General features: G+C 26.8%; 1 protein-coding gene across 3 annotated transcripts in view; it reads left to right on the top strand.

Moving 5' to 3' along the window:
• Positions 1–9,441: 9,441 nt before the first annotated feature.
• LOC107453573 (neuroligin-4, X-linked-like) overlaps positions 9,442–16,051 on the top strand; it is a 53,951-nt gene continuing 47,341 nt past the window's right edge. For all 3 annotated transcript variants that reach the window (XR_011636167.1, XR_011636168.1, XM_071177679.1), the window contains exon 1: positions 9,442–10,032. Coding sequence is in view for 1 of the 3 variants with exons in the window: in XM_071177679.1 (XP_071033780.1) it covers positions 9,582–10,032 (451 nt within the window). In the remaining 2 variants the exon portion in view is untranslated. The remainder of the gene's footprint in view (positions 10,033–16,051) is intronic.

Raw genomic sequence — 16,051 nt, 5'->3', positions numbered from 1 at the left:
CGTTTTTATGCTCATTCATTTTTAACAAGATCAAGAAAAGATATTACACTATATTTTAAAAGTGAAGTATTAAGTTTATTTTAATTTTTAAGTGTTGGTTCAAGATATGATGTTCGCAATTAGACGTCGAACTGAGACTCAAAGGTTCTAGAGTCGCCTTCGTTACTTTCAGTTACATGATCTTTAACTCCTTTTTAATATAAAATAAATATGTTTTGATAGCTCGTATTTTATTAAAGTCAATTATCATTAATTAAAACAAATTGGTCTTTTCATAAGTACCCAATAATTTAACATGGAGCAGAAACATTTCATATCTTGAATTAGTCTTCATTTTTACGGGGCATTTCTCCGAGTTAGAAAATTATCACAATAATCCATCTTTGTTTTCCCAATTTTCCAACTGATGACATTTTAACTGCAACCGATGATCTAATTGGACACTAAATTAGGTTTGTTTCTCTTAGAACTACTCATCCAACAGAGCTGGAGAAATTATTTGTATCTTTAGTTAGGTGTTTTAATTACTTCGCTCCTCTTTGTTTAAATTAAGTTTATTGATATATTCCACTGATAAGCATAAATTTATTATTCCCTTTTGCATATTCTGAATAATTAGTCGCATTGTTCAATTAAGCAAATTCATGCAAGGGGAATTAATTGAACTTTTCAGTCAAATATAATTTTAAAAGAACTCTAGCGTGTTAAGAAACTTTAAAGATATTTCTTATTGTATGGTTAAAAATCGTTAACAATTGTCTTTAATATAAATTTAAAAATTCAACGAAGCCAATCAAAAATATTCTGCTTGTTTGGCTTTAATATTTATTATTCTAATAATAATGAAGAAATTTTTTTGTGGTTTTAAGTAACAAGTTTTTAATTTTTTTTTTATTCAGAGGAATTAAAATTAATTCGTAATGGTGATAAGATGTGAGGCACTTTGTTAATCGGTTTTCAAAATAAAATTTTAACTTAATTTGATTTTAAAATTAAAATTTTGTTCAGAAAATATTAAATCATATCCTGAATTCATTTAACTGTTTTTTAATTCTATATTTTGACTGTCTTAGTTTTTTATCATTTAATTTTAACAAAAAGCATTACCATTTCCTTAAAATTTCAAACTCTAAAAATTGACCATTTATCTCGAAATTTGTTGAGCGGAACATCATGAGTATGACTAAGAAAATAACATTGTTTAAAAAATAAACCTTATGATTGTGAAGAATATCAACTAAGATAATGTAAATCAGAAAGTTAATTTGGAAGAGTTTTTACTCTTTTATTAAATTTTGATCATACTTAAATTCCTTAATTTTTACTACAATTTTCAAAGACTGTTGTAATCTTATGTCTTATTTTTATCAAAGGAATGCAGTGTCTTTTTTTAAAATTTATTTTAAAATCTTTGAAGTTACCATTTATTTAGCATTTATTTTAAAATTTGGTGAAAATTATATAATAAATATAACTATGAAAATAATAATTATCTAAGTTTTTTGTAAGATAAATTGTCAATAATCATTGGTTAGGACAAATTCAAAAAGTTTATTTGAAAGATTTATTTCCCTTTTTATTAAATTTTGAAGAATAAAATTTAATAATTCTGAAAAAAAATTCAACACCACGATTTGTACGAAATTTGCATTAAAAACTAATTACAATACTTTTTCGAAGTATAATACTTATACACGATTTTAATTTCAATAACGCTTTATAGTATATATTTTGTTGATAAAGTTTCTTAAAATCAGGGGGGAAGCATTGAAGTAAAATGCAGTTAGTGTAAAAAATATTTGATCTGTAATCCTTAACCGAGCGATTCCGTTCTGTTAATGTTATAACAACGCGTATTTTATCTCATGGAATTGCACATTCAATTTTTTACGATAACTTTAATCACAGACACTGGGTAATATACGTATTAAGTTTCCAAGCATTTGATGAATTAGACTCTTGTAGATCTCTGATAAGTACAAAACCGAAATTAATATTTCCAGCTTAAAATTTAATTGTAGTTTATCCTTTTATAACCTTTCAAAAGTTTCAATCCTTAAAAGTTAAATTAATTCTTTAATTTTACTGACGTACCAGAAAAAATTTATGACGAAACCAAATTCTGAAAGGTCACCTGGTTTATTATTATTAATGTAGTTGAACATTTGCATAACTGCTAATTGTATAATAATATATTGAAACTATCATGAAAATAGTAATTTACTCTCAAATTTATCAGATTCAATATTTACTAATATTTACTACAGAACTAATATTTACTTAAGTAATCTTACAAAATACAAACTTAATATACTTTAGTGATATTAAATTAGATTGCTTAAAAAATTAAGACATGAAAAAATTATTAAACTAATGTTTCTCATAAAAATATTAATTTAGTAAACTAATATAGTTTTTTATACTTGAACTTAAATATCACGAATAATTTTAATTCTCTTATCACTGTTCAGTTTATTAAAAATTGAAACATTTTATTGACTTCAATAACATTCTTTTGAATTGCTAAAGTGAACCCAGATTATGAATTAGACAGACTTTATGAGTGTACTATGTATAACAATTAAATGAACTAATTGCAACTGTACATTTAGTTTAACGATTCTAAAATCTCTTAAAGGTACTACGATACGCAATTTAAGTATTTAAATGATTGTAAAATAAATGATTGATCAAAATCTGAAGCAACTCAAATTTAATTTTTTAAAACTGCGGGCATGATAACATTGCGTAAATAAATCTTGTTGAATAAATTATTTTTGTAGTGTTAAGGTGAGCTCATAAAAATGTTAAGGCATGTTTATATTTCTGCTTTTCATTTTGTTCAACTTAATAGTTTTTCCTAAAACTTTATTAGTTGCTAAACTTATTTTTATTATTAAAAACTAAGCCAAATAAATAAGGTAACTATGCAGACTAGCCATACAGACTGATTCAATCGTTTTTTAGAGATATAATTTCAGAAATTCTAATCTAACAGAGTAATTTTCTGCAATTTTTTAAGCAATTTTTCAAAAGCTTTTTCGCAATTTTTCATGTATTCATTCACATTCAATTAATGTATCTTAACAAGACGAGACCGCGCGAGGGTTAAAAGTAAGAGCTAGATAAATTCGTTATTGAAAATCACGAAAAATTTTCTTTAAAACATTTTTTCAATTGACTTTTTCAATGCAAACAATAGGTGATTATCATATATATTGAACTCTCACATTACTCATTCTATTAGGTTAAATCCTTTTTAATAGAAATAAAGTGTTTTGTTGAAATATTCCTTTTTTTTCTCTTTTATAAAAATATGTATTATTAGAAACAAATGCAATAAAGATGAATTCTGTAATTGTCAATAAAAACATTCAATAAAATATAAATTAACTGTATAGTAATAGAGAAGGGATTACATTTTATTATTTTGTACTTTTTTCAAACACACCAGGAAAAATAATTTATTTTAATTTATGCGGTCAAAAATCCTAAAATATACGCAACTAAATTAATAAAAAATAAATAACAACGTTAAACCTAGAGTGTTATAAACATTAGTAAACTTTATTTCAGTTTAAAAGGATAGCTAAAAAAATTATAAACAAAATTTTCTTGTAGACTTTAGTTTTCTTACTAAACATTCGGGCTTTATGTAAGAGAAAATTTAAATCTTGTATTTATTTAAATTGTAAGAAGTGAAATGAATACTTCTATGAATTTCACTCAAAATACAATAAAATAAATTTTAAAATATTTTTGTTTTTATATATAATTTATTTTTTTCCTTATTAAGTGCGAATTTAAATGAGGAAGATATTTTGCTGGCTCTTAAAATATCCCTTGTTATGCTGAATTTTTTTTTGTTGAATTGTAATTTTATTTTTGAGAACAAGAACTTGAATCTAAATGAGGAACTAAAACAATCATTTCTTTCTTACGAAAAAAGAAAGATATCCCTTGTAGATCTCATACTCATTTGTTAATCTTTTTTCTTTTCACTTAAAGTTTTTTTTAAGCATTAATTTCAATTTTAAGAGAATTACTCGGTTCCTGTTTTCTAAACAAAACATCTTGATACTTTGCATGCAGAAACTGGAGAAGTGAAAATATTATCTTTTCGTAAATAGTGCTTTCTAAAAAGATGAGATTAATACTTCCTGGCTTTTTATTTAAAAAATAAATAGATAAATCATAACAATTTTTTTTTAACTGTATATTTATTGTAATATATTGGTTGCTTGTTGTTATAATCATTTATTGCTTAATATAGTATGTTTCTTAAATGTTTTTTTATTTTTTAGCATTTTATGTAGTACATAATTTAGTTATTTAAATTCCAAATAATAACATGTTTAAATCATTTCAAGCTTTACAACTTAGGGTCAAGAAGTCGAAATTTATGCACCAAGCAGTATGCTTTTTGTAGAGTTGACATTTATGCATCAAACTGTTCATTTTAACTATTAATAGACAAAGAGTTAGATAGATTTATTTAATATAATATACAACAGATTTATTTTAAAATTGTCGTTGAACATTTTTTGGGCTTACCACTACCAATGTTCTACTCCGTAGTCTTGTAATTTTGAACAAAATCCAGAAGATAAGGGAACTCTTCGACCAAGTATTGGACAAATTTGCCTTCGCGGAGGACTTTTTGTTGGAACAATAACGCAATTGCGTTACACGGAGAGGAAAATCACAAAAATCTCCTACTGTTAATCTGACGACAAGGGGACTCTAACCCATGATCCGTCTACCACTGAGGATATTTTACGTTAGCACTGTGGGTGGTATGAGCCGGGTGCAGAATTCGTATCGACCCGGTTCACCACATTGGTTGAGCCCGGTTGAGCCCGGTTCACCACATTGGAAGGTGAACGCTCTATCCCCTGAGCCAAAAGATTTCCACGATTTTCACTAGGTAACAAAAACATACTTTGAAGCATCCTATGCTACTTCATCTTGAAACATCTTACTGTAGGTTTTTTTACCGAAGTTGTATTTTCCACTAAAAATATTCTTTTAATGAAAAACATAAAAACATTGAGAATGAATGCATTACACTGCAGTTTTTTACTTAATTATCTATTGGGAATAATTTATCAGATGTTTTGTGTGAAGTAATAACAAATTAACAAGTTAAGACTGTAAATTGCTTTCCGGGTTTTTTGAAATTAAAGGTCCCTCAGTAGAAACTGATCATTAGATACGGTTCCCTGTAGATCATCACAAGTCAACCGAAGTCAAGCATCACAGGCCACGACTAGTGAGCGGGTAGTAACCAAGCCTGCGAAACAATCGAGGGTGAGCGGCATCTGTCCTCATTTAACTGTTCTACCTTAAAGTGTTCGACTTCACGCGAAGGGTGTCGAGCTACCAAATCAGGGAGTCTTCCCATCTGCAGAAGATCAAAATTGTGATAGGATGTCTTCGGATCATTCTGAGGGATGGATTTAAAATCATCGACAAAAGTTCATTGGGCAGTTCTTGTGTGACGTAAATAAACTACGACTATTTAGATATGGACCCTTTAATAACATTGTATTAGAGTGGAATCTAACAAACTAAAACATAAACGAAGAAAGTGCAAATCAGACAAACAGCTTTTAGCACGAGGAATCAAATCTCAGTCGAATCTGGGTAAGACCCTCTTCGTGTTAGCGGGAAACTCAGTTATATGAGTTTGAACTATAACATGAGGAACTTAACAAAGATTCTAGGTTTTCTCGCTGTATTGTTAGATAAGTCTTTAATAGTGTATTCTAAGTATTTTAAATGCTTAAATTTAAATTATGAAGCGGCAAGTTGATGCATTTAAAAAAAAGCTTGATTCGTCTTAATCTTAAAAAATATTTATTAAAAACCGTGTTAACCTAGCATAACACATACGCCACGCCAATTACGAAAATTCTTATGTGAAACAGGACTGTTTTCACTGTAATCAAATATCTTTCTTTTCAAAAATTAAGTAGTAGTTAACAGAAGAAAGTAGCCCTTTAGTTAAACAAAAAAGAAACCTTTTTTGTTTAATAGGAGCTTTGTTTGCGTCATGGCATATAACAGGGGTGGGATAGCCAACCTGCGGCTCTTTGAAGGATTATTTGTGGCTCTCGATAAATGTACCCGAGTTCCCTTTTCATTTTTGTGCTATTATATTTAAAAAAATTACTATCGTTCCGTATGTATTTCAAAATGTCTTTTAAATTACTGAGAACAAATGTGAGATACTAAGTGCAACGTTGTTCAATTCAAGGTGAGTTTTCCATTTCCAATATAATTATGACACAAAAAGCATCTGGAAAATTCGAATAAATAGAGATGCAAGAAGAAAAAGCTCTACAATTAAAATATAAGTCGAAGTCGCTTATTGAATTTTGGAAATTTGCACCAGAATCGAAGCATCCTGAATTGAGAAAGGCTGCTTGTCGATTCATTTCAGTATTCGGAACAGCGCACTTATGAGAATTATTTTATTCGACTTTAAAATTCGTGAATCCGATCTGTATTAACTAACCAACATCTCAAGGAATTACTGACAAATGCTGTCACCAATTATTCACTAAATTTTAAAGATTTATCTAGAGAAGTAAAATAAATGTGATTAATTTCAAAATCAATACACACATTTTGTACTTTTACTTAAAAATTTTCAATAAATAAAATTTATGTAAAAAAAGTAATTCTAATACCTTTTTTGCATACCNTCATAACAATTTTTTTTTAACTGTATATTTATTGTAATATATTGGTTGCTTGTTGTTATAATCATTTATTGCTTAATATAGTATGTTTCTTAAATGTTTTTTTATTTTTTAGCATTTTATGTAGTACATAATTTAGTTATTTAAATTCCAAATAATAACATGTTTAAATCATTTCAAGCTTTACAACTTAGGGTCAAGAAGTCGAAATTTATGCACCAAGCAGTATGCTTTTTGTAGAGTTGACATTTATGCATCAAACTGTTCATTTTAACTATTAATAGACAAAGAGTTAGATAGATTTATTTAATATAATATACAACAGATTTATTTTAAAATTGTCGTTGAACATTTTTTGGGCTTACCACTACCAATGTTCTACTCCGTAGTCTTGTAATTTTGAACAAAATCCAGAAGATAAGGGAACTCTTCGACCAAGTATTGGACAAGTTTGCCTTCGCGGAGGACTTTTTGATGGAACTATAACGCAATTGCGTTACACGGAGAGGAAAATCACAAAAATCTCCTACTGTTAATCTGACGTCAAGGGGACTCTAACCCATGATCCGTCTACCACTGAGGATATTTTACGTTAGCACTGTGGTTGGTATGAGCCGGGTGCAGAATTCGTATCGACCAGCCATAGCTGGAATTTGAGCCCGGTTCACCACATTGGAAGGTGAACGCTCTGTCCTCATTTAACTGTTCTACCTTAAAGTGTTCGACTTCACGCGAAGGGTGTCGAGCTACCAAATCAGGGAGTCTTCCCTTCTGCAGAAGATCAAATTTGTGATAGTATGTCTTCGGATCATTCTGAGGGTTGGATTTAAAATCATCGACAAAAGTTCATTGGGCAGTTCTAGTGTGACGAAATAAAGTACGACTATTTAGATATGAACCCTTTAATCACATTGTATTAGAGTGGAATCTAACAAACTAAAACATAAGCGAAGAAAGTGCAAATCAGACAAACAGCTTCTAGCACGAGAAATCAAATCTTAGTCGAAGCTGGGTAAGACCCTCCTCGTGTTAGCGGAACACTCAGTTATATGAGTTTGAACTATAACAAGAGGAACTTAACAAATATTCTAGGTTTTCTCGCTGTATTGCTAAATAAATTTTTAATAGTGTATTCTAAGTATTTTAAATGTTTAAATTTAAATTATGAAGCGGCAAGTTGATGCATTTAAAAAAGAGCTTGATTCGTCTTAATCTTAAAAAATATTTATTAAAAACCGTGTTAACCTAGAGTAACACATACGCCACGCCAATTACGAAAATTCTTATATTAAACAGCACTGTTTTCACAGCAATCAAACATCTTTCATTCTTTTCAAAAATCAAGTAGAAGCTAACAGAAGAAGGTAGCCATTTAGTTAAAAAAAAAGAAACCTTTTTGTTTAATAGGAGCTTTGTTTGCGTCATGGCATATAATATATTCAAACGTTAATGGTTTTTAAATTTACTTTTCATTGTACTTTTAAGAAGTAATTAAAATAAATAGTTTTATTTCTAAAACATCAATACTAAAATTAATTTTAGTTACAGAATACAATATTAGAGAACTGTTGTAAAAGTGTTCGGAAAATTTTTAATCAAAAACGTGGAGAAATAGAAAAATGGGGATTTTTTACTACATTTTAATTAAAAGTGAAATATTGAGTTTCTGGTGAAAATTTAAGCAGCAAAGTTTCATTCCGTTATTCTCAACTAGATTTTCCTTCACTTTCAAAATCATTTTCCCTATTTTAATTGGCTTAAAATGTGGAGTATCATAATTTTCCGTTACGACTACAAACCTCAAGTTCTCTAATATATTGAAATGGACTCTCACTATACGACAAGATGTTTCCTAAGGTAATGAGTTTTCGAAAGATTAACATAATGAATTTCTACTTAAGATGGCTAGCGTGCTATACATATTTCAAGAGAGTTTCAAAATTAAAGGAGCGACGCCGGAGTTTATTAAACTAGAACTTGAACAAGCCAATTCACGCGTCTTCTAAAGTATTCTCTAGTCCAGCTAACGCATGCGCTTCATGTGGAACCTGCCGGCTATCGTTTTTCTCTCTTTCGATTCCGAATATTCTCCGATTGTCAGTTGGATGAAGCTAAAGGCTTAGATTAGAGGCGCAAGAGCAAAATCTCATCCAAACATTCGATCGCATGCTGATCTTAAAACTTTGTGAAAAAGGCAATGTTTTTATTAAGTTTCAGAACTTATTTCGAAGAGGTTTCCTTCGATTTTCAACTAGATATATTATCGTTTGGTCGTTAAAATATATCGAAACTATTTTATGATATTTTGAAAAATAATGACCATTTCTTTAACTTGAGAATTTTAACGCTATTTTTTCTTCTAAATCATTACTTTTTTTCCAAATAAAATTTAAATATTATATATCTATATACTTCTTTAAATTAAAATTATTAAAATATATAAAGTTTTAATTTAGCTAAATTTAAATAATGACCATTTTATTAATTATTTCTCATGAAATATTTTGAAGTTTTTCCACTAAAAGTATAGGAAAATATTTTTTAAAAACATTAACTATTAGTTGTTTAGTTAAATCATAAATTTATAATAAAAACTGCGAAATAAAATAATAGTAAACCTTATTAGCCGAAAATAAAACAATTATATTAATCCAAATTCTATACATATGATTATAGATATGCAGATGATTATTCAGCTACTTATAAAATTTCTAATTCAAGAGTTGAAGAAAATACCCTAAGTATAATAAATTCTGTACATAATTGTTTCCACGCAAACAACAATGCATATTTTGCATTTACATAAGCATGACATAGTATATCATCAGAATCAAACATATTCTATCACTAAAACACATAGGCATAAAACTTACAATGGGTGTATTGCCAAATATATTTAAAGAACTTCTTCTTTTGTTGCTGATAATTCTCAAAACTGTGAGCTTTAAGCAAATGGAATTGGATTCCAGGCATTTGAGTACAAGAGTGGTGCATACAAGGTATGGTATGTTACGAGGATTTATCAGTACTTTGTCCAATCGGCAACTACAACCAGTCGAAGTGTTTTTAGGAGTACCATATGCTGGAGCACCAACTGGAGCCTTAAGGTTTATGCCACCTGTAACGTCACCACACTGGAAAGGTGTGAGGTTGGCAGACAGTTTCGGATCTGTGTGTCCACAAAAATTTCCGGACATTAAAAATGAGACCGATGCATTAAGAAAAATGCCCTTAGGACGATTGAGATATCTTCAGAGACTTTTACCACTTTTGGCCAACCAGAGTGAAGATTGCTTATATTTAAACATCTATGTACCAGCAGTAGGTAAGTTAAGAAATATTTTCTTATTATTTTCATTAAAGACTGTAATTTATTTTAACCCGTAACGCATTTATTATAGGGACAAAAACGTAAATGACTAAAATATTAATTTTACCACGCTTTAAAAAAATCAGGATAAAATTATGGTGAAAAGTACTGGTATTCAGGAGACCGGTACTTTTTTTTCCAGAAAATTTATTTTTATCATAAAAGTTTCGCGAAAAATCAATCGAATGGACCATAATTTTTACAGTAATACTTATTATAAAACCACTAATTCAATTTAATAATAAAACATTATAAAGTTTTACTATTCTAATTATATTTACTATTAAAGTCCTTCTATTATTGTTTTATAAACTTACAACGTTTCGGTATAAAGTTTTACGATACAAATAGATTAAACGGGTGATGCACCCAGGGTTCCTTTTTACTAAAATATTAGTACATTACATAGTTCCATGTTTGAAACATTACCCGTTCCATGTTTGAAACACAATATCATTTATTTTTTTAAGCAATAATGAAGCTTTATTAAATGAAATTCGCTACAGTTTTCTGAATTTTTGCTTGTTTGGTTTTGTTTGTTTTCTCAGGTTAAAATATATTTAGTTAAATAAAATGTTTTACAGAAATATTTATTGCCCGCAGATATAATATGAGCTAATCTTGTCAGTTCTATCATTCTTTTTAATTTTAAGTTTTAGTTCAGAAAATCAAATTTAATGATTCTATCTAAAATAAATAAATAATAAAATCAGTTTATAAAAACTGGAGATATGTATATTGTTTCTGACAAATGCATGTTAAATAAAAAGTTTATTTTTTATAATCACTAAGTTCATGAATAAATATTTTTTTTTACTATTATACGTATTTTTAAACTTCCATAACTTTACATTTTTTTCATAACTTTTAAGAATGCAATGAAAACATTTCAATTAAAATATTTCGTTCACATTTTAAAATATATGTTATTTTTTTTACCAAGCTTAATTTATAATTTCTTATGTGTACTTTTTTTAGCAAATTAAAATACGAAACAAATTTTTCACAAACTTGTTTCTACTACATGCTACTGATTGTTTCTGCTACTAAGTTTTTAGCATATGTAGCATGAGTTTGAAAATTCCAATATTTCTCTTAAGATTTTTATTTTAATTGCATATTTCTCCTTTTAAAATAAAGAATTATATGTACCAATATTTCAAAGAGTAACTCGTTAAAATATCTAAACAACTTCTCCCGTCATTGATGCTGCACTTTAGGCTGTTTCAATGTGCATTAAAGGATGAAACATTATATAATGTGTAAAAATACAAAGAGGAAAATGTGCTAGAATAAAAGTAAATGTAATTAATAGTAAACAACATAAATAATTTAAAAATTATTAGTACTCGAACATGTTTAATATCAATTATATAATTTTTTTAATAAAAAAAGGTTACCTATACTTACAGAACCAGTCAGAAAAATAGTCGAAAGACATTTCTTTAGAACATTAAATACGATTCTGAAAGTTACAAACTGTAAGATGAGCAATGTCGTGCAAATAAAATAGAAAACCCAAATAAAAATAAATTTTAAAATTAAGATTAGTATATTTGAACTCGGTTCCAAAACAGAAGTTGAATTTGGAAGCGAAGGATAATACACATCTTATCAATGCAATAAAATAACATTTATAATTTTGCTTTTAAACATTTTTAAACTAAAGACTGTTTATTCCGTTGCTTTGAATATTATGTATCTTTATAAAAAATAAAAAATCTTTCAGTTCGTGTTTTTTTTAACAAATAAAATTAATAGTTTTTTTTAATGATTATTTCAATTAAAAAGTTCAGCAACGTTAGTAAATAAAACAATTGAAATTATATTTAGTTTTTATGAAATTTTCATAAAAAAAAGAATCATTGGAAAAATTTTATATAGGATGATATCTTTACTTAAATAACTAGAAATGCTTTAATGAAAGATAAAAGAATTTACATTAATTGTTGAATTTGAAATAATTCCTGGTTTCAAATATCTGAGAATTAAGTATATATATTTTATTTAAATCTTTCTTCTCAAATTTGTTATTTACGATAATTATAAATGTCTTTTTTACAGTAACACCATAAATAATTGTCAAGTAAAATTGAAGAGTTTGAATTAATTCCATACAGTCGTTTTATAATACCATATATTCACAATATATATGTTATTACTAAATTTCCTCTTTGGTAAATAAATTAAGATATTTGTTCACATTTTTGTTTTTCCGTTTTATTCAACATATTGAATTTGATAATGCCATTTCTTTTTATGATGTTGAAATTCTGGTTGTTAAGTAAACTAGTAGTCCAAGAACGTATCTCATTCATTTGAAAATTATGAGCTTTTCTAAATGAAAAAAAAAAGGTTTTAAAAATTAGCCATTTTATTTTTTTAATAAAGGAATTTTTTTTTGCTTAAAGCAATTTTTAATAAATAGATACCAATACAAATAGTTCCCTCACATAGCATTTGGAAAAAAAAGAAAGGAAAACGTTTTGTAAGATCCATGGGATTTTTCAAAATGGTAAGCAGAGCTGGAAATGTTCTGGCATTTCCATATTCAGTGTCATTTACTTTTATAAAATATTATTTTTCTCGCACAATGTATTAAAATCTTATTGTCTGAGAAAAAAAACTGGAAAAATATTTTTATTTTCTAGAATATTTATTGTTTCTGGAATTTTAATATTTTCTAGAATACAATGATTTTTTTATTACTATAATATATATTTCATTATAAAATTGAGAAAGTAATATACTGCATTTTAGTTTCAATAGAAAATTGCTGCTCGAAATTAAACTAATATATTATAATGCTATTAATAACTATTGTTTCGAATAGTTATTAAAAATTCACTAACTATAAGCAACCTGGAGTAAAATGAGTAGCTTAGATTTAAAAAAAATTATTATTAGTCAAAATTAAAATTGTATTCAGCTTACTGGTTCTTTACAATCGATTCTTTTGAATTATTTCATTCTAAATCTTCTACAGTCACGTCACACTCCTGGGACTAAACACACACCCAAATTAAAAAGGGGGGATTATGCTAAAATTAAAGGGAATGTCGCTAAATTATAAAAAGACTGACTTGTCGTACAAGAATTATTTTAATGTTACCACGAAAAGTAATCATAAGGGAATTATCTAATTTATGGCTAATAAGCTAAGGTAGATATAATAGGAGATAGTTATAAAAATTTAAAGCTCATAACCAAAAGCTCATAGTTATAATAATTAAAGCTCATGACCCAAAGGCCTTTTGCTAAATTTGTGATTAATTATGATTAATTAATTTTTACTGATGAGAGTCTTAGTTTATCATTTTAAGTTGAACTGTTTCTTTCTTCTATTTTAACAATTATTCAAATTTCATTTACGTAAAATAAACTGTTCGGTACAAAAAATTGCTAAAAAGATTTTAAAAAAAATTTCACTTAAAGATTCCTATTCGCATGTATTTATTCACTAAGTAAATGATATGAATCTTTGAAACGTAAATGACTTTTTGAAAGCTTGTAGGAAAAAATTTCAACGAAAATCAAATTTCGAAAATGATATTTAGAAATATTTTAAATAACGTGTTTATATTCTTCAAAATTTAAATATTGTTTATCCCTTTAGTTGTTAAAATAAGTATTATTTTAATTTTAAAATGTAAGATATCATGATATGTATATATAGATTCATTATCAAGTATAATATTTAGTTTTATTTAATTTTACGTACATCACTTTCTAAGACAACAGCAGACTTAAGGAAATTTACATTAGATGATAATAAACTGTGGGAAAATTTAGTTTTGCATTTGGACTAAGCTAAAATATTTCAAATTTTGATAAAACTTTAAGTCATAATAAAAAGATAAATAAACAAATTATTGTGGCTTTAGTTATCCTGAATCTTTCATTATCATAAGCTAGCAGTAAGAATTCAATATTTAGTTTACATTAATAATTGACGGATCAATAAAAATCTGGTGGTGAGATAATCAATAAAGTAAAGCAACTATGAAAAATTAAATTCAGATAATGTTTATAATATTTTAAAAGGAGTAAAACTTAAAATTGCAAAATTGGTAATAAAATTTATAAAAAGTTTTAAGTTTATGATAAAATCCAAGATGCCTAAACGTAAAAGTTTATTAACTTACTTTATGCATAACCATATATGGCAGTACTTTTACTTTTGTTACTTGCACCGTCGGTACAAGTAAAAAGTACGTACTTTTACTTGTACTTCGTTACTTTTAAAATTTAGTACTTTTACTTGTACTTTCGCTACTTTTTTTAGGGAAAAAGTACAAGTATTTGTAACGGAAATGTCGAATGAAATCGTTACTTTTTTTTAAAACTCGGTAAGCTTTCTTAAGAAAAATAATAATAAATAAATTAAAAAAAATGGCTTTCGAAATGTAATTATTTTTCAAAATGAATAAAAATATTAATTAGCAAGTTATTTTCCTTCATTTTCGAGCTTTATGCATTTGTTTAATACATTTTAAATAAAAAATGTTGGATTTTGTTATTACGTTTTTCAATTTTCTTTTTGAACTCACTAATACGTTTTGTCATAATACGGTTTTTACTAAATACATTTTTGCCTAGTACATTTTTTACTAAAATTATGTTTATGCCCGACCGTGTCAAACAACGCCCTGTCAAATCTCTAAGAACTTCAAAACTACTTGTGACACTGAAAACTATTATAATTACTATTTTTACTCTTGAAAACTCAAAGCCGCTGATACTAAAATTCGTTTAAAAATTTTAATTATTCCGTTAGGCAGAAATGTTCGGAAAATAATTTTCTCGCATGACTTCAGCATTAGCCATTGTTACAAATAAAACTGTAGACTGTTCTGTTTCAACTTATACTGCGCATTCATTTATTTTTTAATAGCTTAAAGATCGCAAAGCTATCTGAAACCCCGAGTTTGCTTTGTTTATGTTTGTGCTTTTAAAACGCGTTTCTATAGAGTAAAATAATCTTAAATCAATGGTAATTTAAATAAATAAAAATAATAAACTAAAAATTAAAATCAATAGATAAAATTTCTTTTTCGTTCAAATCCATAAAAAGTTTGATATAAAAATTATATTTGATTTTAAATTTATATTATACGATTATATTATAAAGTTATATTATAATGAATTTAAAAACAAACTAATGTCCATAACTTTCAAAATTCAAAATAATTAAATAAATAGCAACAATTTTGCAAATACATTAAAGAACACAAGAATATTATTCAATAAAATTTTAGGTTACTTTGAATTTTCGATTACCTAGAAATGTACTTTTGAATTGTTAATTTTTTTGTTTAGTACTTGTACTTTTACTTGTACTTTTTACTCGTTACTTTTTAAAATAAGAACTTTTTACTTTTTACTCGTTACTTTTTTTAAAAATACTTGTACTTTTACTCGTTACTTTTTAAAAGTAACGTTGCCATATATGTGCATAACAAATATATACAAAAACATAAGATAAAAAATTTAACTGAAACAAGGAACTTATCGCATGAAAGGAAAAATCAAATTCAAAACTGTATTGCTAGAACCGGCATCTGAAATTTTCCCAGAAAAAACAGCCTTGGATTCTCGTAAAGGTTTAAAAAACAGTACTTGCTGTAATGATGGATCTTGTTACAAAAAGAGTTTTATTTGCATTAATAATATTTTTAATGTTGCTTTTTTCCTTGAAATAATATATTTACATGCATTATTTTAGGAAGGATTATTAATAAGAATGCCTAAATATTTTTAAAATTAATAACTTGCATCCATTTAATTTCAACAGATGTCACAATAAATTAATAAATTATTAGTCTGGTTCAAAAATCTATTTGCGTTTGATTTCTTTGTAAATAAAAAGTTTTAAGCTTGAAAATAATTAAAATTTACTTACCACAAAGACAAGAATACCAAACATAAAAAAGATGTCAGATAGGTAAAAGTTAAAAGCACAAAACTCTATTTT

Source organism: Parasteatoda tepidariorum, chromosome 2, assembly GCF_043381705.1.
Source record: "Parasteatoda tepidariorum isolate YZ-2023 chromosome 2, CAS_Ptep_4.0, whole genome shotgun sequence".
Taxonomy (NCBI): Eukaryota; Metazoa; Arthropoda; class Arachnida; order Araneae; family Theridiidae; genus Parasteatoda; species Parasteatoda tepidariorum.
This window is presented reverse-complemented; position numbering and strand designations above follow the sequence as displayed.